We start from the raw sequence: 24,028 nt of genomic DNA on the forward strand, positions 1-24,028 counted from the left end.
CTTAAACCAAGTTCAACCTGCTTTTGTTATTTTTCTTTAAGTTATGGAAGTCCTAATGAGCAACTGTTGTTTTAATATTAATCAATTCTGCTTAAACAAGATTAGTGCAAGTGACTCAAACTCCTTCTGCTTAAACAAGGTTAGTGCAAGTCACTCAAACCCTTCTTTACATGAAAGTCTTCTCTACCCACAAGAAAACAATATTTTTTCCTTACTCTGAAGTGTACTATTTCCTGAACCTGCACAAGCAGCCTGACATAGCAAAAGTTTTTAAGCATTTGAAGTGTAATTCTGTCCTGTGTTCCCCGGGGTGTGCATAAATGGATTCCTTTAGGTCTGGAGTTAACAATCGTCACAAACTTAGAACAACAGAATCACAGAGAGATTGAGATCAGAAGGGGCCCCTGGAAATCTTTTAGTCCAAACTCCCAGCTCAAAGCAGGGCCAGCTAGAGCAGGCTGTGCATTGGGCTTTGAATATCCCTAAGCCTGGGGACCTCACACCCTCTCTAGCAATCTGCTCCACTGTTTGATGATCCTCACAGTGAAAGAGACTTACAAATGTAGAAACCAAGAAAAGCCATCAGATAAACAGGAATAAAAAGAGACTGAAATGCAGCACCAGTTTGGATATAGAATAAACGCTGATGGAAGTCACGGAAACAGAAAAACTTGAATAAGATTCATTGTTCTTTAACCCACTGTTTAAGGATTGCACCACAGTTTACTGTTCCTGTCATTTTGAAAGCTGGAGAACTTCTGCTTTAGAAAAAACACCTGCTGCTCAAAAGCCATAAATACCAAAAAGTTAATCCAAGTCAAACATGGCTCAGTTTGGCACTTACTGATCATGCCTAGTGTCGGGAATGCTTCGGTCCATTCGCAGTTTGTCACTTTCTACCTGATTGAACTTATTGCGGGCATATGGATCCTGACCAGATCGCACCATGGTAGCACCAACATAAGCATCCTGATCAAAGTCTTGCCACCGAACTTTTCCTACAATAGAAAAACAGGAAAATACCCAATTTAATCTTCACAATTTAAAGAACAGCATTCAGCAATCCAAACATAACAGATGAAATAGCTTGGTTTTTTAATTTTGCAACAAAGTAATTAAACCTCAACAGTATTGTTAACAGTGTAACATCAACAGTCACTTTTGCATATTAAATTCCTCTAGAACACCCTGCAAATTATTATAAAAGTGAACAATTTTACAGATCTCAGTTTATACAAGTAATCACCAGCCCATGCTTCGTTTTGTCCATTTTGTTTGTTGTTTTTTTTTTAACCCCAACTACTACAACTTCCATTTATAAAAAAACCCTCCACATATCAACAGGCATTAATATAGCAGATGATCTGGCTATAAAGTTATCCAAGTAACATTTATTTTTTAAGATCCAGCCCAGACTTCAAATACTTTATAATTTAATTTACTGTCTCATTACATAAGTAAAAACACAGTCAGTTATAATCAAACCATTTGAGGAACAGGCCTTTTAGAAGTACAAGGCAACATTATTCCCCCAAACCAGCATTTCATGTAGGCAGAGCACTAGATTGTTCTCCAATATGACATAACTGCAACCTTCTTTACAATCAGAACTGAGTCACAGATTAATTCCTCTTTAACAAGGAATGTGTTATTACGTGACTGGTTGTGGCACTAACACTGAAAGGTAGATTAGCATCCAGCCACCAGGAACAAAATTTCAGGACTTTCACCATCTTCAGGTGCAAAACAATGGTATGGTATCTACCAAATGTCTTAAAACCATCAGTTCTTACCTCTGGTTGAACGTTTACTTTTTTGCATACTGACAGACAAACCTATGCTACCTACAGCAAATTTATACCACCTTTAACTCAAAATCAGAGCTCAAGTTCTAAAGCAATACAGACATTCTTGTTTTAACATGGATGTGTACAAGAATCTCCTGCAAGCGTGTTGTGGTGAACACAGCATGCTGTTGGCATAAAAAAAGATACAAAGCAAAAGCTGTCTATTGGGGTCACTGTTTATTACAGATGAGAGGAGTTAAAATTCACTGTTTTCATAATTAACGTACAAAGTTTGAGGTACTTTCAATTAAGTTCAGTAAGTAGCAGGTCGCAGAGATGTCACTCCAAGCTCAGCTTTTAGACAAATATTATAGCTCAGGCATATCCTAAACTAAGCTGATATGCATAGAGAAAATACTACCCTAACAGCTATTAACAAGAGTCAGAGGTTGCTCAGATGTTTCAACGTTTGCCTTTGCTCGGTCTCTCAATCTGCACAGCATGGAAACTAAGGCAGGCCTCATTTACAGCTTTCTATCCATAAGTCATGCCCCAACTATGGTGCATTAACTCCTGCTAGAAGATTCTAATATTGAAAGAACACTTTCCATCATTAAACAAAATAATTGTCTGTTGTTTAACCAGACAAATACCACCAACTCGACTAAAAATTCTCTATAATCTCAGGATCATCTACAAAAGCAACTTGGACCCAAGGTTTGATTTGGTTATCAGATGGTAGTGGAGGTTGTAATACAAAAATATCAAGGTTGGGGGGTGGGGAGGTGGTTTTGGGTTGGTTGGTTTGTTTTTAAGAAACTTCCAACATCCAGGTAAAGTCACAGAGTAAGAGAAAAGTGCCCACACTTTTGGATTACTTGTTTAAGAGCTAGCCAGTTAATACTAAGCAACTATTTTTACATCTGATTTACCATCCTAAAGAAGTTAAAACATGCACACACACAGAGAAGCCAGAACTAGAGAGTTAAACAGAAACAGACTGCAGGACATTTAATAGACACTTGGTGAAGCAGCCCAGAGGGGAAACTATAGGAAAATAATTGGAGGAAGAAATACAGATTTTCAAATTCCAGTTACTGAAAGAACTCTAAAAAGAAAGCTTTCCAGCTGTTGTTGGTAGCCCACAGACTGCCAAGAGTTTTTCTTAGCCTTTCAAGTTCTTTCTTCAAAATATTTCCAGGAACTTACTTTGAAAATGAGTTTACACCTCAGCCAGCTACTACACTACAAATAACTACAAAGAACTGTTTGCAAAAATTACACCAAACCTCACTTACAACAAAACTATACAAAAAGCAGAGTGGCTTGATTCAGGAAACTGGAAGAAACAGCAGAGACCACAAGATCATCTCCCTGTATAACTCTCTCCCTTAGTATTTCCCAATGCTTTTGAAACCTCCTTGGTAACTAAACTATATTATCACCCTTGCTTCTAATTTATAATATAGCTTTGATCTGGAACAAATGTTGAATATTTTCTGAAATACAAGGCATGTCATGTTACTGCTTTTCCAGTCTAAAAATAAAGATTTTAGTGCATTTTACAAAATACAGTCTACGCTTAAAAGGCACTTCTATAGGACTTTCAACTTCAGGACTGCCACCCCCATCCACTCCTCTAGTTGCCCTCCATTCAGTAGAAAGAGTAGCTAAAACACAAGAGGTCATGAGGGTCATGACCTCATGAGGGTCACCACATCAGTGGTATGGGTGATGCCATCACAAGCATTCTTCTTAAACAGGTTGTGCTCTTTATGAACTACACCACGCAAAGTGAGCTGCCCACATGTTTACAAGCGCTGACAGCTCAAGTCAACTGCTGGAAAATGAAAAGCTGGTCCAAAGCTAAGGGTTCTGCAGTTGAGTCACAACAACCCCATGCAATGCTACAGGCTTGGGGAAGAGTGGCTGGAAAGCCACCCAGCAGAAAAGGACCTGGGAATGTTGGTCAACAGCCAGCTGAATATGAGCCAGCAGTGTGCCCAGGTAGCTAAAAAGGCCAACAGCATCCTGGCTTGTATCAGAAATAGCGTGGCCAGCAGGAGTAGAGAAGTGATTGTCCCCCTATACTTAGCACTGGTGAGGCTGCACCTCAAATACTGTGTTCAGTTTTGGGCCCCGCACTACAAGACAGACATTGAGGTGCTGGAGCATGTCCAGAGAAGGGGAATAAAGCTGGTGAAGGGTCTGGAGAACAAGTCTTATGAGGAGCAGCTGAGGGAACCGGGGTTGTTTAGCCTGGAGAAAAGGAGGTTCAGGGGAAACCTTATCACTCTTCACAACTACCTGAAAGGAGGTTGTAGCACAGCGGGTGTTGGTCTCTGTTCCCAAGTAACAAGTGACAGGACAAGAGGAACAGCCCCATGTTGCGCTAGGGGAGGTTTAAATTGGGTATTAGGAAAAATTTCTTCACCGAAAGGGTTGTCAAGCATTGGACCAGGCTGCCCAGGGAAGTGGTGGAGTCACCATCCCTGGAGGTATTCAAAAGACATGTAGATGTGGTGCTTAGGGACATGGTTTAGTGGTGGACTTGGTAGTGCTAGGTTAACGGTTGGACTCGATGATCTTAAGGGTCTTTTCAAACCTCAGTGATTCTATGATTCTAAGTATATTGCCCAGCCTTACTTTTGCTGAAAGACTTGACCTTCTGCCAATTTATCAACTAAATTTTGAAGTTAGAAGTGGTTTAACAAAACCTTTTCCAATAATAGGTACTGTTTCTGTTGTATGCTTCCCTGGGGTATACAAATAGGAGCACGTTTGATTTAATTTCTTCTGGGAAGTTAGCTGGCTCTGTAGTTTCCTGAGTTTCAATAACTTTGCCAGGTGGAATGAGCATCAGAAAACACAACTACATTATTTCAAACTTAAATTAAGCCACTTTAACTTCAAATTCAAGCAAATGTGTGTTTACCTGTACTGAGACCTAACATTACAATAAATTAATCTTTAAACTCAACAGTAAATAAACTGCAGTGTTTGCTACCAGAGTCAAAAGACAGCCAAAAAAAAAAAAATCACTGAACCAGCTAAGAACCTGGAACCAGGGTATGCTGCAGTGCTAGACTTGGTTTTGACAAGAAATGCTTATTTTACAGACTACTCTGAGCCTGAGAAGCTGAGTAAAAACAAGAAAAAGAAAATATAGTGAAGCCGCTTCTTTTTGTCCCAGGTATTTCCCAACTCTGAAATCTTGGAGAAGGCAATCAACAAAAATAGTGCAATTCACTGCTATTATTTTTAATAAGATGGTTGATTTTAAATAGGAAGCACTTTTTTTTTTTGCTCTCTGTAATAAGTAGCTGTATTTAAAAAATAGTGCTAGTTTGGTGGATTTTATTCCATTCCAGTTTCCATCCAAGTAGAGCTTGATATAAATCATTTGAAATGTATCATTTACCATTTTCCAAGACTTTAAAACCAGCAAATGCAACACTAGTCCAGAAAGCAGAGAGTAAATTTGAGAAGAAAGAAAGGATACCACTTCATAGGGCTAAATTTACTGAAAAGCAGTGAGAGTCCACAGAATATAAGAACCAGCGAGTTTGGCTTCAGGACCCAGGAAGGAGGCAAAGCCTGGCTCTGGCTCCAGCAGAAGGCCCTGTCAACCATGTGCAATATGAATCAGATCTATTAGGGAAAAGTCAGATAACGGTAAAAGCAGCTCAAAGTGAGATCAAAGAGAAAAAAAAGCATAGCAGATAAATCTGCACGCAACCTAGCAGCAGGCAACAAAGAGCAGGAATAGATGGATACAAAATCCCCTAAATAGCTTGCTCTCTCTCCTACTGACTCAATACAGCTTAAAAGCAGTAGGATACTTGATATAAATATGATTATTTTGACTTACAGGCATTAAGAGATTCCAGATCTTCATTAACTAACAAAAAAAGCTGTTTAAGTAACTGCTGAAACCCCTGTCATTACAGAGAACTGGTTATACAGTTTTGGTTTTGTTATCCACGCAGACAGTTCAGGGTCGGTCTTTCTAACTACAAGAGCTAACATCACTATTTTCACAAAAGAAGAAATAGACTTTTGCAGCTTATAAAAAAGTCACCCAATGACAAAGGATAGATACTCTGATGTACAGAAGATAAAAAACCCAACAGTTTAATCTTTATATAAAGCCATTTTAAAGATAAAGATAATAAACAATTCCTTAATGCCGAGAAGTTCTGAAAGATAGTACACTGCATAATGCTGACACCTGAACTACAGGTCTCCTAACGTCAGTGGAAAAGCAAGGAAGTTTGGAACCAAAGCCCCCCTAAAATTTGATCACTTTGCTTTAAAACAGTGCAAAGAATCTGCAGAAATATGAATTCCAAGCCTCATTGCCATAAGGATTCAAAAGTTTGCCTACACAAATTGAAAATAATCAAGAGAGTGATTTAAGAGTGCATAATTCTGCCTGTGTAGCCTTTGATGTTTGACTCGAGACTCTCATACTACTTTGCAGTAATGATTCTCCTGCCTGTTAAATCAAGCCATAAGAGATTACTAATCAACATATGAAATGAAAAAAGCCCTGACCTGCTCTACTTTACACTTAATTTTACTTCTAGCTTCAACCCTTCCAGCTTCTGATCTCTCTCCCTTTCAACCTGTGACACTTCCCACTTCTTTTAATACTCAAATGGCTACTTAGGGCCACTGGGAAAGTTTGGCCCAGAATACATCAACATTCAAAAAGGGGAAATAAGAATAATAACTGGAAGGTGCAAAATTGGCTGACCTATAATCCCAGTAACAATATTTGCAGAGTTTTCTGTTAAGGGAAAAAAAATACTTGGAAAGATCTGCCAGAAACCAAGTTAAATAAGCCAGGCTCTTCAACTTTTTAGTACTTATTTCCCAATTCATACACGAAGTAAAAGTTTTGCCAAAAAAGCATACACACATAACTAGAGTCTTGTTTCCCCTTTTCAGAAAGCTGCTAAGACAAGGCAGGCCAAAGGCTACAGAAAAAAGCCATGAATGTCAAACAGCTTATACTGTACCAGGAGTCTAAGACTGTAAAACAAAAATCATACCTCACACGTTATTGGGGATGGAAGTTTCCAGCTGTTTAAAGGAAAGTTTACCTTGGTTAGTTCTTTCTTCAAGACCTCATAGTATTTCAAACATTTGGCTAAGACAAATTTGTAAGCCAAACATTAGGATTAATCAAAGAAGAGTAAAACGTGTTGTGAAGCTATCTGAGCAGAAGTTGTCCTCCTTGTATGGTAAACTTTTTGAACACAGTGTAAAATATTCAAATCCATTTTACTATTTCTATATTCCTTGGTATGTCGATTCTAGCTATATATTAAATCTCATTGATGTGAAACAGTTAAGCAGCAAAAGAAGTTTTATGGAAGCAGTCATATGAAATGAAGGTTCCTTAACACTTAATTTTCCTAGCTCATCCTCAAGGCATGAGACCATTTCATTAAATTAAACAAAATTCATGTTCTTTTTAGTTGCCAGCATGTGACAAATACTGAGCAAGTATGAGAAAAATAAGGTGCACCATCAGTGCACTCAGAAGAAAAACTGCCACATCAGAAGCTAGATGAATCTAAAAAAAAGTATGAACCTTGGCTGAATCTTCACTCGGAAGCACAGTCCCAAGGTGACTTGTCTGTTGCCTGCCAGCACTATCTATCGAGAGAAATGGACTACTTCTGTACCAGAGGCTTTTAGGGCAGCTCAAACCTATTGCAGGACAATACAAACATACTAGCAAAGAGTCACATTCTCTATGGTTTTAAACCCAAAGGAGTAGTGAAGCAGGTAAGATTTAAAGAAGCTGAAGCTTTAAGAATAGAGAAGTACATATTGCTAAAATAATCCTAGCACTTCCAAAGTACAAAGAATGAATCAGAACAACTGCTATGTTTTATGGCTTTCAAGGATAAATGTTTCATGGCTATGGATCTTTCATAACAAACGTTACTGCAATACCTGGAGGTAGCGTCTCCACACTTTGTGCTTTGTCCTCCCCATCATTGCCACGCACGTCTTTCCTTTTGGGGTCGATATCATTTGGGTCCTCCTGAAAAAAGTACATAATCTTTAAAATAATCTCCTTAATTGATTTAAATTTTGTATTTTCAAAGCAAACAGCAATACTAAGCTTTGTGGATTTTAAACTCATGAAGTGGTCCAAGAGAACTAACTTTGGATTTTAAGAGAAAGGATGATTATTTCCTTCATTACTTGAAAAATTTAATAAATGGAACAAAAATTTAAGACAGGCTTTTGCATTTAATTTATGCAGCAATTCTTACTTGGAAAAAAAAAAGAATTGTTTAAGAAGGAAATGTATTAGGAAAACTGAAATAATAAATATATTAATTAAAAAACTCAGTAATACTCAAGTGAGCAAGGCAGGCAAAAAGATTAAACAAAACCTGAAGAAAGCTCTACCAAGGAATAGGCCAAATAGGAAAGTTATCTGAAAAAGAGAAGTCAGGTTATCTAGCAGTTATATCCACAGTGGCAGCTTTCCAACTGGAAAAAACCTTCTAAAATATCTGCAAGTTGCTATTTTCATGCGTTCATTTCAGTGGAGCTTATCACGGGTTTCACAGGCAACTCTGCTGGATTTACAATTCCAGTAATATTGATAATACCCGTTTAGAGAGGAGTGGGAAAAAAGTATTAGTAAGTTATATCTTCCCCCTCCCCCTCCCCCCCCCCCCCCCCCAATTTCCAACATCTGTTCTAAATCTGTAAATCTTACTTTCCTTTCAAAAGAGAAAAACACTCTTGTATGCTCATTACCAAAAAACATACAAGATGTCAAGCTCAAACTGGGTCCTTATCACCTTGTGCATTTAGAATAAGTGGAGAAGAGGGTATTTAAAAAAAAAAGATAATTAGAAACTGTATGCTGATTTGCACACTACATTTAGCCAACCAAGTTAAGTGCCACCAGCTTCTGTTATTCTCGCACACTTGCCAAAGGAAATTCTGTTATCTTTTCTAAGGCTGCATTGAAAAAGTCCCAATTATAACATTGGTTTTATTTGCACAACCCTACTAAAGGCAACACCTTTACTACATCATGTAAGAAGATGCAATACTATGTCTATACTAATAAACCAGTCACTTAAGCCAAGCAGTGCAGAATGGTTCATACCTCTTCTAGGAATCTGCCCAAGCCTCCAGAACAGGGTGATGGTGTACAAAGTGCATATTGTAAACTGTCTCTGCTATCCCAGCTACTAAGCCACATCTGGGAATTCTTTGGGTAGAATAGCAAGTAGTTGGAACAGGCCAAATTAGCGTTGGGGAACATTTCAACCACAAATGATATCATTTCAGTATGTTCCCAGGCATGTCTGAATTTTCTAGTGTAAATTCAACTTAAGTGTCTACATTAGGTAGGCACTAATAGCTGGAAATATGTTGGAAAAAAAGGCCAAAATACTGAAATGCAAAACTGAACACTGATGCTTTTTTTGTAATTGTTAATCATTTTCAGAGAAAAACAGCCATATAAACACTAAATCAGTTAACAACAAAATGCTACAAGTGCATGTTTTTCATAGAATTGTGCATTGAGAATACCAGAGAGAGAGAATTTGTCAAGGTTCTTATACTACATTCACCATATGGTCCATGCTTTGGGTTATTGGGCCTTGTGGAGGTCAATAACTTTGCTTCAATAAATATTAAAGCAATAAAAACAAATAAATAAGAACCCAACCAAACAAAAACACCCCACCACATTTAAAGAAATTTATCAAGGCTTATGCTGGTAAGGGAAAGTATCTTTCACTGTGCACTGAGTGCCACCAGCATATAGAAACAGAAACTTTCTATGGTTCTGGAAAGTTGTATTTCACTAGTTATTTGGCTTTGTGCACCATGTTAAAGATAGCAATGCTATGGAAACACTTCATAAGTGCAAGTATCAACTGTAGCTGGAAGAAAAATCTTCCCAGTAACAATGTCCAGTTTTGCAAAATTCCACCAAGCTCTTCACTGTCCCAAATTATTGTAGCGAGTCTAAAAAAATACCTATGTAAGTTGAAGAATAAATGCAAAACATCCATTAAGCAACCAAAAAAATTGCAGGGATTTCTCCTGTAGTTAAACAAAAACTACTGAGTGCTTCCTCATTCTCTTTCCCTCCTCTTTAAGTGTTTAGGGGAAAACTCTGTCTTCCCATTAATCCTACCAGCTGAGGAGCATGTGCCATTAAGCATGATGATTTATCAAGTTCTTCCACTTTGGTATTGTTGGTGGTGTGTGTGTTCATTAAAAAACAAAACAAAAAACAAACCACAAAAACTACCAGAGGCAAAGGTTAGATTTAGAGGCCTAATAGCCAAATGACATTTTAAATTCTTATAAATTTGAGGCTTCTAGGAAACTACTTGGGTACAGCCTTTCAGAAATTCTGAGGGGAGCCAAGCTGCCAGGACAAAAGTTCCCACTGCAGATTGCTGGATGGTCAACTTGCCTCCTAGGGCTCCCTATAAAACAGTATAGTGATAGGAGAGTATGGGATATTAACATCGAACCTTTGTGCCCTAGATTAGGGCTTTGTAGTATTTTTCTTCTACAAAAGAAGTCTATTTTAATGACTTTTAAAACAGACTACTCAACTAAAACTGATATTCTGTTGCAAGCACTAACTTTCACCCAATGAAGCATTTGGAAAGTACACGTGGGCATCCCATGCCTTTTAGGGGCAAACAATGCTATATCCTTTAGAGAGAACTCGACTGCACAAAAAGAGAAGAAAGCAGACCTTAAAACCACAGACATAAATACAACCAGTTTCTTTACAACTCTGACTGTAAATTGCTTCAGCATGTTAATTTGGTGCAATACAGGAATGAACCATATGGTCAAATGACATTCCTATTTTGTCATCCTCACAGGACAGAGTTGATTTTTCAGCTTGCTTGGAGTGAAGCAAAATCCCAACTTCTAGTGTGATTTTAAAAAGCCACTTGCATTTGATGAGTAATCTTCTTGGCAGAAGATAACAATGCTCGCACCAATAAAAGTGACAAGAGTCATTCATACAAAAAGCTAAGGTAAGGCAAGATTGAAGGCAACTGAAACCATTTAAGAGGAGGCACAGCTCTTTAATTGTGAGAGCACAAGAGAGATTTAATGAATAAAAATTAAAAAGGCTAATGCCTTTTTTTATATTAAAATACTACTAGTACTTAAAACTTTAAAATACTATTTTCTTGACATACCAAAAAAGCTGACAGTATCAGGCTACAACCTAAATATGTAAATGCTACAAATACACCTGGACAAGTATTTTGAGCTTATTAAAAAGGTAGCTGGCCAACTGGCATAGACACCAACCAAACATTAGATGCACGTGGAATGCCACTAGAGTAATACATTTGTGGTCATTATTCATGCAGTTATTTTCTCAGGCCAGCACATACATAGCAACATCAAAATAAGTACATGCCAGCTATAATGCACATGTTGCGGGGATTTAGCATACATTAATTTTACACATCATGTCACTGTTTCCCATTAATTCCTGATTCAGTACCAGATGACATGCAAAGAAACAAAATTGCAACCTCTTGACTCCATTCAGTGGGAAAACTTACAACAGTATTGTCGTAATATTTTAGATATATCAAATAAACCTAAATTAAATGTAATTTTTAAATTCAATTATCTAAATACCTTTGCTACTCCAAAAGCTCAGACGTTAAGGTGATACATGATTACTTACCAATTTGTTAAAGCATTCCTTGCAAACCATAACCACAACTCATTATGTTCAAATTGAATAAATTTTGGTGGTTTTTAGGGTTTATTTTAGGCTGATTAATCACTGAAGTGCAGCAACTTTTTCTTTCAGGATACCGCAAACTCTCTCTATGCCTGTCCTGGTTTTGGCTGGGATAGAATTAGTTTTCTTAGTAGCTGGTATAGTGCTGTGTTTTGCATTTAGGATGAGAATACTGTTGATAACACACTGATGTTTAGCTGTTGCTGAGCAGTGCTTACACAAGTCAAGGCCTTTTCAGCTTCCCATGCTCTGCCAGGTGCACAAGAAGCTGGGAGGGGGCACAGCCAGGACAGCTGACCCAAACTGGCCAAAGGGCTATTCCATACCGTATGGCATCATGCTCAGTATAGAAACTGGGGGAGGTGGCTGGGGGGCAGCAATTGCTGCTCAGGGACTGGCTGGGCATCGGTCAGCAAGCGGTGAGCAATTGCATTGTGCATCGCTTGTTTTGTATATTCTTTTATCATTATTATTATTTTCCCTTCCTTTTCTGTCCTATTAAATTGTCTTTATCTCAACCCATGAGTTTTAACTTTTTTCCGATTCTCTCCCCCATTGCACTGCAGGGGAGAGAGCAAACAGCTGTGTGGTTCAACTAAACAGCTGCCTGCCGGGTTAAACCATGACAATGCCTCAGAAAGCCTACATCAGTTTACAAGCCTTGCTATTACCACTTTTCTTTTCCTGCTCAACTCACCCACTCCATTAAGACTATCCGGTAGATTGAATTTGAGATATGACAAAGATGCAGAATGAAACTCCAGTTTCGAGAATCAGACTCAAAAAAATTGTTTCATGAAATGATTAGTTACACATTTGCAGCTGCTCTGACTGGTGGAGGGAAAAGGAGGATGAGGTAGTACAAATGCAAAGCAAGATGCAAACACATTTTTATAGCATTTCTACACATCTACAAGAAGACACAGTCATATTCAACAAGAGATTTAAGACTAGTGCCATTTTAGTTTAGAAAGCTGTACACACAGACATATATTAGTGGATAATTTCATTACCATTACTTAGATCTTCCAGACCACTTACCCTTCTGGTTTTGGTGTATTTGTTTGCATTGAATACTACATTCCTTACAAGCATTACAGAGCAATTAGCATTTTGTCAATTATTATTGCACTTGGCACAAAAAAAAAAGATTGAACTGATCTAAGTCCCTAGGCATTGCTCCTATAGAAAAAACACTCAAAACTACGACTGTTTTTCCTGTTTCTGTCTTCCAGTACTTTTTTTTTCTTTTAATTAAAGTTTCAAGTTATCACGGATTTGACATTTAACTGCTATGTATTAGAACTCATTATAGCAGAGATTTCTATCCCACACTGGCTTCCTATCAACAAGAGAACAACTTACCAACATGTAACATCACTAGATATATTAAGATATCACACGCCTTACAAGTGGCAAGTCAAAACAGACTTCAGCAAAGCTCTTGTAGTTGAAAACATCTTAAGTGGGAGCTGAGTGTGCCTCCAATACCAGCCATTCCTCTCACAGACAACCCAGATGCTGAGCAACATGCAGCATTCGGGCACAGGAGATGGTTGGGAGCTATGACTGCACCACGTGCTACCTGGACAGCTGTTCACTGTCTCTTCCATGGAAATGGCAGCAAGCCAGATGAAAACATCTCACCGGCTAACACACAGTGCTACCCAAGGGCTAAAGCCATCCAGCTACCCTACATACATGTCAAACCAACTGCTTTGCTCATCACCATGTACCAGTACAACTTTTCAAAGAAGTTCATGCAGAATACAAAGCAGGGAGTTACACAGAATAAAACAAAGTTCTACTTACCTTGGTAGCATACACGCAGATAGAATAATTGAGAAATGTGGCTTCATGGGACAAAATACATGCTAAGGCTTAATATCTGTTTTGGTACTTGCTTTTAAGACGTTGGCCAACGGCCAACTGCAGACAGATTTTCTTCTACTGATGATTTTCTAAGAGGAAACTGAATACTGGCAGCATCTTCAAAGAGCACCATTTGATCCAGCTGGCCTAATACAAGGCTTCGCTGCATCATGCAGTACAGATCAGTCAAATCAGTTGATGATTTTGGAAGGGGTGCTTTCGTTGCAGCAGAAACTCCTCTCAGCACTTCATATACTTCTGTTCTGATCATGTACTTGGAGCCAGATACACAGAAGGACTCTGATGTTATGTAGAGCAGCACTTGGCATTGCAACAGTTTAATGCCTGCTACTATTCAGATCCCTAAACCAAGCATGAAGGCTCCTGACAGAGCTTAGTTACCTAAGAAAAGGACTCAAAGCCAAGCAGAGTCAGACAGCTGCCTAAGCCACGGACGCAGCCAAAGCCCGATCTTCTTTGCTACTGCTGGCACTTAATATTTGCCTCTTTTTCCCCCCCCTCAATTCAGTTTACAATCTTTTAAATAGACATCACTTTAGATGCTTATAGAATAGCTAAGCAGGCTCTGAAGTGCCAGTTCTTCCTAACTCAGAACCTTCAGCAGAGGACAGAGTCCAGTGTGTCAGCTTGCTTTCTGACCCAACACTCACTCACTACCTTCCAAGAGGTCTTCAGAAACATGACTCCAAGTCTCTCTTGCTGCAGTAAACGAATCCAGCTTTCCTATGTGCCAGGCAAGCACTCTAGCAATTTAATGTAATTACATTACGGGCACCCATATCTTCCCTTGTCAGCAAAAGTGTTTTGTATGAAACTGAGATAAAGCGTGCTATGGAAATGCCTGGAAAGCGGACTCTTACAGGCAAGACGAGCAGGAAATATCCCGTAAACAAATGCTGAATTCCTTTGGTTGCCAACTTGCTTAGCAGTAGTAAAACAGACATTTCCAAGTACACCAATAAGCAAAATAAGTAACCAGAAAAACAATGAAAAAATATATATACTTTGCAATATTTGGTTACCACTGTTAGGCATAGTGTCTGAAATTATTACAGCAAAGGTGATTCAATTTTCATTCTTATTCCTTTACTCAGTTTAAGTAAATTATTGCCAAAGGTACATACCTTTCATATGTTTGAATATTCAAAACAAAAATAGAAGCTTTCAGCAGGGGGGAACGCACACACACAGACACACCCCACTCATGCATATGAGGCGGCAATTTTAAATTTAAGAAAAAAAGGGGGGGAAGTAATCAAGATTATACTTTGATGGCTCCATATATAGGAAATATGTTTAGATATACTCTCAGTGAATACACTCAAAACATTTTGAAAATGCCAATTACTATAAGCTGTAGTCTCCAGACAAAATTAAATACCTTAGTGCCCTACCTTGTCTGTAATTTCTACCTTCTCTACCTTTACTTAGGGCAAAGCATGTATTTTAGAGCTTACAGGCACTATCTAAAGTGCTGAAACAACTATAAAACCTGACATTTTATAAACACAGAATGGATTAGACAAAAATAATGCTTTATCTGAAGTTTCTGGTATACATATTCTCTGAGAAAGGTCTGATCCAACTTTGCAGCAGAATACTTTTTTGTACAGCAAATGGGATCAACTGGTTCAACTTTAAGATTTCTGGGCACAATAATCTTATTTGACTGATAAGAGCCAGTGAGCAACAGAAACCCCCACGTAGGGCAGATAGGGCTATTCAGGCAGTAGGCTTTTAAGTATAGGTAAGCTGTTAAATATGGAACATTTGCATTTCAGTACATTTTAGGCAACTAATTAAAATCTGAAGATAACCTAAAAGTAACAGCATGACTTATCACCCAAATGCCAACATTGGTTTAATACACACTGAGTTAATTGATTAGCCCACAAATGCTATGCAGTTTTGGATTGTGTGGCAATATTTTACAACAAAGAATAAATTCTTCTGTAAGCATCTGATATCATACAACGTGATCCTAAAGGTATAAAAAAAAAAACCCACAACACTCTTACAGCTCCATGAGAATTCAGGTATCTAGCTCCAGGTGACCTCTAATAAATCATGTTCCCTTTTGCCTGAAGATTTCATCCGCTCTAGTAATAAGTGTCTAAATCAGGTGGTCAACCTTATCACCTACCAAGAAAGCAGAAAACTAAATGCTACTTGCCTTCCAAAATTGGCAAACTAGTATGCCACCAGAAAGAGGAAACAAAAAAACCCCTACAAAACAACCCACAAACCCAAAACACTACAACACACCCTTCATTTTCTTCAGCTGTACAGTGAAAAAAAAAAAAACCAACCCACAACCTGTTGGAGCTGAAGCGGTCCTCAGACTGAGACAACAGCCAAGACTGTGCAATAACACACACCCCCACACAGATAAAGTGTGGGTGGATAAGAACGCATCTTCTTGCCAGAGGCTACTTCTAACCCAAGTCTACCACATCTAAAGAAGCCCTACCAACCAAGCAAAAATCTCTGTAGAAGCTACCACAGGCAGAAGCAGAACCGGCACCCACTGTGAAGTGCCCAAGGACCAGAAAGTAAAAAAAATCTCACTCCGACTCATGGAAGAGACTGTCACCCCTCCACAGAAACAACAGAAGCAAAGGGAAAGTCTCATGCACCAGAAAGAACACAAATGCAACAGAAACACTGCAGAGGAACCATTAAAAGGCTTTGCCGTTTTTTTCTAAGACTGTTCAATCCTCATGATTCATGAAGCTGTGTAAATGTTTAAGGGTGGATGGCAGGAGAGGGGAAAAAAAAAAAGAAAAAAGAGGAGGAGAAACATTTAAGAGTACTGGGACCAATGGAAGGGTAAACTCTCAAGTGCACCAGTAACTTTGAAAGCAAGGAATAACCAGCACTAAGGATGGCAGCAGGGAGTCAGAAACAGTATCTAGTATTTTCTGCTAAATTTATCACATCTCAAAAAAAAAAATCTCACTTGTCTGCACTACCTGCCACAGACTATGGAAATAAAACATCACAAAACATTTGCAATGATTATTAAATTCAAGATAACATCTAAGTCTATTATCACTCTGTCATGGTTTAACCCCAGCTGGCAACTGAGCACCACCCAGCCGCTCGCTCACTCCCCCCTCCCTCCCCGTGGGATGGGGGAGGGAATCAGAAGAGTAAAAGTGAGAAAACTTGTGGGTTGAGATAAGAACAGTTTAATAGGCAAAGCAAAAGCCGCACACACAAGCAAAGCAAAGCAAGGAATTCATTCACTCCTTCCCATGGGCAGGCACGTGTTCAGCCATCCACAGGAAAGCAGGGCTCCATCACGCATAGTGGTTACTTGGGAAGACAAACGCCATTGCTCCGAATGTCCCCCTCTTCCTTCTTCTTCCCCCAACTTTATATACTGAGCATGACATCATATGGTATGGAATAGCCCTTTGGTCAGTTGGGGTCAGCTGTCCCAGCTGTGTCCCCTCCCAGCTTCTTGTGCACCTCCAGCCTACTCGCTGGTGGGGTGGGGTGAGAGGCAGAAAAGGCCTTGACTCTGTGTAAGCACTGCTCAGCAATGATGAAAACACCCCTGTATTATCAACACTGTTTTCAGCACAAATCCAAAACATAGCCCCACAGTAGCCGCTATGAAGAAAATTAACTCTATCCCAGCCAAAACCAGCACACTCTCCATTTTAATTCCCAAAAGGAAAGACTGATGAAGACAAAAATAAGGCATTTCTTTCAATAGTTAATTCATGGGTTTTTTTAAATAATGTTTAAGACAGCCTTCTATTCTGAAGTTCTTGTCAGTGCAGACACATAGTTCCACAATTTACACAGTAAGCACACACTCAGCAGCACTGGTGTTTACATTGCTCTTTTAGTTGCACTAGATTGAGAAAAAATCCAAGAATAAATTAAACTTAAGTCATCATCAATCAAAAGGAGTTGAGCGACCTGATGTTATACACACACTTGAAAAAACAAACTTCAACAGCAAAAAAGAAGTCAGGAAGATGCCACAAAACTTTATCAGTTGCAACTTGTTAAAAGCATCTTGGTATCTCCTACGTCCACCTCCAGGGAGCGTTTTGTCATCGTGCCTCATAAGGACTAAAAAGTGTTTTGAGGTACATGCTCAAGTAGCAGCATTAATTTTAGCATGCCTCTCTCATAGCTACTGCTTTTCCCACACTTTATAATGTTTGCAAACAACATTAATTTTTTTTTTAAATTGATCCATTTCTGGAATGGGACAAGGTAGAAAAAGTGGTGACAGGTCCCAGAAGTGTAGGGGGTGGCTTGATGCACAAACTGTATCTGCCCACTGCGCTTCTTTCAAAGTCCATAGCTCTTTGAGAATTACTCTGCGTATTCATTTTCTCGCTTGAGCACTTTCCAAGATGTGAAATCTGAACATTCAAGTACTTTAATACAAGTACACAGACTCCAATTGAGATCCAAGAGATACAGTGGGCACGTTAGTCATTCAAAAAATTAACAAGATTAGACTAAACCCCTGTTTAACAATCACAGTCGATTTTACTTACAGCAGATGAAAGAACCCATGGAACAACTAGTCCAGCAAGGGGAAGAAACCAGAACGACAATATAATCTTAAACTGCTGCAATGCTTTGCAAAGCAAGCATGTAGCTGGTGCTGCTTACCCTGACAAGTCAGCTGCTTTGAAGGCCAGCTGCTGCTGAAAGGGGCTGTTCACACTTCACCAGGTCTCCATCCTGAGCTGCTGGATTGTCCCCACTTCTCCCCTTGTAGACACTGGTGTGGCAGATCAGGTGATCCAATTCATTCAACTGACTTGGCAGTGAGCTGGACAGGGGGGTGTGGATGTATGGATGTATTATTCACTGGTTTGGCTTTTTTTAAACCACTCAATTGTCTGAGGTATTTGATGCGAGGGAAGCAGCAGCCAGGGTAGCAGGGGAAAAAAGTCCTGAAAGGGGTGTTCCCATTACAAGTAAAGGATTAAAAGTTTAGTTACAACATTAAACCACCCATCATTCAGAACCACTACATATTCTTCTGCTTGAAAGAAGGCAATTACTCCAACAAATGCTGAGGCATGATTTAATGCCATCTCTCATTAATTCTACAATATCATAAGTGTCTGATGAATTAGCCTGCATTTCAAAGTCCTGTCCATAATCCTCTTTGAATTCAACTCATCACTGCTTGCTCTTAGCTCTAAGACTGACTCTAAAACAAACAAACAAACCCAAAAAACCCAAAAAACTTTTCCATCGGGGCGGGGGGGGGGGGGAAGCACAGAAAGCAAAGGGTGTGGTGCTTTGTTTTAATATTTACGCACATGAGAAAGTCTTATATTTTCTGGAAGTCCAGGAAACTGGAGTTAAATAATTAAAAGAAAAGTGAAGGATTTAATAAATAAGCAGAACTCAAAATGTATGCATCCAATAACTTAAGTGTACTTCAGTATTCCAATAACCCAGGTATTTCCAATTCTCCACCTATATACTTCTGAAGGAAGCAGTAGGCAATCCCTCAGCTGCAATACAAGAACCAGCCGGGGCAGAAGGGAAGAATGGAAGAGAGACTCCCATGCCTTTACACACATCTTGAAGCACAAAGAGCAGAAAGGGAAAGCAATTAGCACTAAACCCTTTTCAGTTTAATTTTGTCTTCTAAATATTTAAACCTGCCAGTGTAACTGAGACCAAAAGGATATACACTTACCAGAAATGCATATATATGTAAAGGCAAAACTGCTGTGGCAGTCATGTCCATAGTTTGTTAGTAAAGGGAACAAGGTGACTATTAAAACAACATAGAAATAGGATCCAAGTGAGCTATCTTGGGTGGGGAAAAAGAAAAAAAAAAGGGAAAAAAGAAAAAAGAGATGCAGTTAACAGGTTCAGTGTTTTGCTGGATCAGATCTACAGGGTTATGATGCAATGAAGCAACACAACATCACACCACATGTTCTCAGCCCTAACAGAAGGTTATCACAGGCATATAAGGAAACTGAAGATAGGTTGAGACAAGGGAATTAAAGTTGCTGAGTCTTGGATCTTTTCTGTAGCATGCAAAAGCATTGCTTTGTTCTCTAAGAAAACAATAGGAAAACAAAAAGTGAGACTGACTTAATCTTAACCATTTTAAAAAGAGGAAAAGGTTAATCTTCAGATTCAGAAACTAAGCCACTGAAGAACAAGAAAACTATTTCCTTCTACCTCTTTTGAGGAGGACATCTTTGAACACAGATGGATTAAGTCCCAGAAGTCTGAAAAATTACTTAGTAACTCCTCTAATTAAATAACCTTACGACAAGCTTGCATTTGACAGATGACTTCTGCCTTCAATAACTCCCTGCATATTTTCCCTTGCATCCCAACGTTCGGATTTATGGACAAGTCTCTGCAGCTCTGGGCACATGACAGTACACACAGTATCACTATTTAGCATCAGGGTTTAACTGCAGATTCTTATTTTTTAAAAAAATCAAAATTAAAAAAAATATTATCTGCAGCAAGTGTAAAGGTTTAGAACAGTCAAAAACTTCTGACAGTGAACAGTATCTACTAATGCATTCAAACATTAAAGGCTCCATAATACAAAATTCGCACAGATAATTGCCAATAACATCTTTCAGTTTTACCAGACCTAGACAGCATCGTTCATCTGAAATACTCTGGACTACTAAATCAAAGCTCAATCCCATAATGAAACAAATGCCTATCACAAACCAGCCAAGAAGTGTGAAAGGCAGACCTCTGCATCAGGAGGAAGATATACTAATCACTACAGAGATAAAGGACTTCTATACTTCCTTCAAATTCTTTCTGTCAAATCTTAGTACTAAGATTTGTATCTGAAGTAGGCAATGCAGATCTTTACATCTCCGCTCGACACAGAACAAAACTATACAACATTATACCTTTGAAAGACACCATTCTGCAACTTAAATGCCTCTATGCAAACACACATAGCATGGGAAATAAACAAGTGGAATTAGAGACATGCACACGCCTGCAGGGCTATGACCTTACTGGCATCATGGAGACATGGTGGGATGGCTCCTATGACTGGAGTGTTGGAATGGAAGGATACAGGCTCTTTCGGAAGGGCAGGCAGGGGAGACGAGAAGGGGGTGTCGCCCGCTATGTCAATCACCAGCTGGAGTGCATGGAGCTCTGCCTGGGGATGGATGAGGAGCCAACTGAGAGCTTATGGGTCAGGATTAAAGGGAGGGCAGGGACAGGTGACATTATAGTGGGGGTCTGCTACAGGCCACCTGACCAGGAAGACTGAGCTGATGAGGCCCTCTATAGACAGATAGGAGCAGCCTCACATTCACAAGCCCTGGTCCTCATGGGGGACTTCAACCACTCTGATCTGTTGGCGGGACAACACAGCAGAGCATAAGCAATCCGGGAGGTTCCTGGAATGTGTTGATAACAACTTCCTTCTCCGAGTGATAGAGGAGCCAATGAGGAGAGGTGCTATGCTGGACTTTGTTCTCACCAACAAGGAGGGGCTGGTGGGGAATGTGAGGTTCAAGGGCAGCCTTAGCTGCAGTGACCATGAAATGGTGGAGTTCAAGATCCTTAGGGCACCAAGGAGGGTGCACAGCAAGCTCACTACCCTGGACTTCAGGTGAGCAGACTTTGGCTTCTTTGGTGATCTGCTTGGTAGAGTACCATGGGATAAAGCCCTGGAGGGAAGACGGCCCAAGAAAGCTGGTTAATATCCAAGGATCACCTCCTCCAAGCTCAGGAGCGATGCACCCCAACAAAGAGGAAGTCAGGCAAAAACGCCAGGAGGCCTGCATGGATGAACAAGGAGCTCCTGGACAGACTCAAACACAAAAAGGAAGCCTACAGAGGGTGGAAGCAAGGACAGGTAGCCTGGAAGGAATACAGATAAATTGTCTGAGCAGTCAGGGATCAGGTTAGGAAACCTAAAGCCCCGATAGAATTAAATCTGGCCAGGGACGCCAAGGGCAACAAGAAAAGCTTCTACAGGTACATCAGTGATAAAAGGAAGACTTGGGAAGATGTGGGCCCTCTCTGGAAGGAAATGGGAGATCTGGTTACCCAGGATATGGAGAAGGCTGAAGTACTCAATGACTTTTTTGACTCAGTCTTCATCAGCAAATGCTGAAGCTACACCACCCAAGTCGCAGAAGGCAAAGGCAGGGACTGGGACAATAAAGAACTGCCCACTGTAGGAAAAGATCAGGTTCAAGACCACCTAAGGAACCTGAAGGTGCACAAGTCCATGGGACCTGATGAGATGCATTCACAGGTCCTGAGGGAACTGGCAGATGAAGTTGCTAAGCCACTATCCATCATATCTGAGAAGTCGTGGCAGTCTGGTAAAGCTCCCACTGACTAGAAAAGGGGAAGCATAACCCCCATTTTTAAAAAGGGAAAAAAGGAAGACCCAGGGTACAGGCCAATCAGTCTCACCTCTGTGCCCAGCAAGATCATGGAGCAGATCCTCCTGGAAACTATACTAAGGCACATGGAAAATAAGGAGGTGATAGGTGACAGCCAACATGGCTTCACTAAGGGCAAGTCGTGCCTGACAAATTTGGTGGCCTTCTTCAACAGGGTTACAGTGTTGGTGGGTAAGGGAAGAGCAACTGACATCATCTACCTGGACTTGTGCAAAGCATTTGACACTGTCCCACACGACATCCTTGCCTCTAAATTGGAGAGAGATGGATTTGATGGATGGACCACTCGGTGGATAGGGAATTGGCTGGACAGTTGCACTCAAAGAGTTACGGTCAACAGCTCGATGTCCAAGTGGAGACCAGTGATAAGTGGTGTTCCTCATGGGTCAGTATTGGGACCTGCACTGTTTAACTTCTTTGTCAGCTACATGGACAGTGGGATTGAGTGCACCCCCAGCAAGTCTGCCAATGACACCAAGCTGTGTGGTGCGGTCAACCTGCTGGAGGGAAGGGATGCCATCCAGACGGACCTTGACAGGCAGGCCTGTGTGAACCTCATGAAGTTCAACAAGGCCAAGTGCAAGGTCCTGCACGTGGGTCAGGGCAATCCCAAGCACAAGTACAGGCTGGGCGGAGAATGGATTGAGAGCAGCCCTGAGGAGAAGGACTTGGGGGTGTTGGTTGATGAGAAGCGCAACATGACCCGGCAATGTGAGCTTGCAGCCCAGAAAGCCAGCCGTATCCTGGGCTGCATCAAAAGAAGTGTGACCAGCAGGTCAAGGGAGGTGACTCTCCCCCTCTACTCCGCTCTCGTGAGACCTCACCTGGAGTACTGCGTTCAGCTCGGGGGCCCCCAACCTGTTGGAGCGAGTCCAGAGGAGGGCCACGCAGATGATCAGAGGGCTGGAGCACCTCTCCTATGAAGACAGGCTGAGAGGGTTGGGGTTGTTCAGCGTGGAGAAGAGAAGACTCCGGGGAGACCTTATAGCAGCCTTCCAGTACCTGAAGGGGGCCTACAAGAGAGCTGGAGAGGGACTTTTCACAAGAACATGTAGTGACAGGACAAGGGGTAATGGCTTTAAACTGAAAGAGGGTAGATTTAGATGAGATATAAGGAAGCAATTCTTCACTATGAGGGTGGTGAGGCACTGGAACAGGCTGCCCAGAGAAGTTGTGGATGCCCCATCCCTGGAAGTGTTCAAGGCCAGGTTGGATGGGGTTTTGAGCAACCTGGTCTAGCGGAAGGTGTCCCTGCCCATGGCAGGGGGGTTGGAACTAGGTGATCTTTAAGGTCCCTTCCAACCTAAACTATTCTATGATTCTATGAATAAGGTACCAACTGGAAAAAAAAAAAGCTTGCTTTTTTTGTCTAAGGTTAACACCCAAACTGATGCTGTGACAGGAAACCAATGTCAGAGCACTCTATTCATAACATTTCGACCATGCACAGACCCACAAGACAGGAAAACAGACATCTCTCCTTGCTACTACACATTTTGCTGCTAGCACACAGTGCTGCTTTTCCCCCAGACTCCACTTCATTAGTTTGACTGTACTTTCTGAGAAAATACATTCCTTCAAGTTGGGATCCCATTGGTTCAGTCCTGAGCAAAGGCAGACAGTGAGGCACAGAGGGAAGCAGCAGCTTTATGCAGTTAAATTTTATACCAAATGTATAAATTGAGCCCTTTAGATATGATTTAGGTCCTGTGTGCAAAACCTTCAAGATTTCCATTGTGTATCAGACATCTATGAAACCTGAGAGAACATAACCTTCAGTTGTGAGACAAAGCTAACAATACACAAACTTGTTAATAGGAAAACAAGTTTTTCAGGACTGAGGGCAAGATGTTTAGAAAAGACTGGGCAATTTACTGAAGCATCCCAGGAATTCTGCACACTTGCAAGCAGCAATCTGGAAGGCTATTTCACACTACACAGGCACACTGGAGTTAATCTCATTCTAAAAAGAGGCAGGAAACCTCCTCCTGGATGTTAAGGCCTAGCAAGAAGAGGATGGGGGCTAAAGTCTGCTCAAGTTATGGCCTATTCATCTGCAATCCCTCAGAGGAGAGGTCACCAACTGTGCAGCCTTCATGGAGATTTCACACAACCTCCACAAAGAGCTCTTATCATAG

The 24,028-nt window shown here is 40.4% G+C and overlaps 1 protein-coding gene across 2 annotated transcripts in view; it reads right to left on the reverse strand.

The window, feature by feature from the left end:
• Nucleotides 1-24,028, reverse strand: part of GALNT2 (polypeptide N-acetylgalactosaminyltransferase 2) — a 104,924-nt gene that overhangs the window by 40,047 nt on the left and 40,849 nt on the right. For both annotated transcript variants that reach the window (XM_072856320.1, XM_072856319.1), the window contains 2 exons: nucleotides 7,758-7,848; nucleotides 845-998 (listed from right to left, as the gene is read on the reverse strand). In XM_072856320.1, the coding sequence (XP_072712421.1) occupies nucleotides 845-998; nucleotides 7,758-7,848 (245 nt within the window). The remainder of the gene's footprint in view (nucleotides 1-844; nucleotides 999-7,757; nucleotides 7,849-24,028) is intronic.

This window comes from Ciconia boyciana, chromosome 3, assembly GCF_034638445.1.
Source record: "Ciconia boyciana chromosome 3, ASM3463844v1, whole genome shotgun sequence".
NCBI lineage: Eukaryota > Metazoa > Chordata > Aves > Ciconiiformes > Ciconiidae > Ciconia > Ciconia boyciana.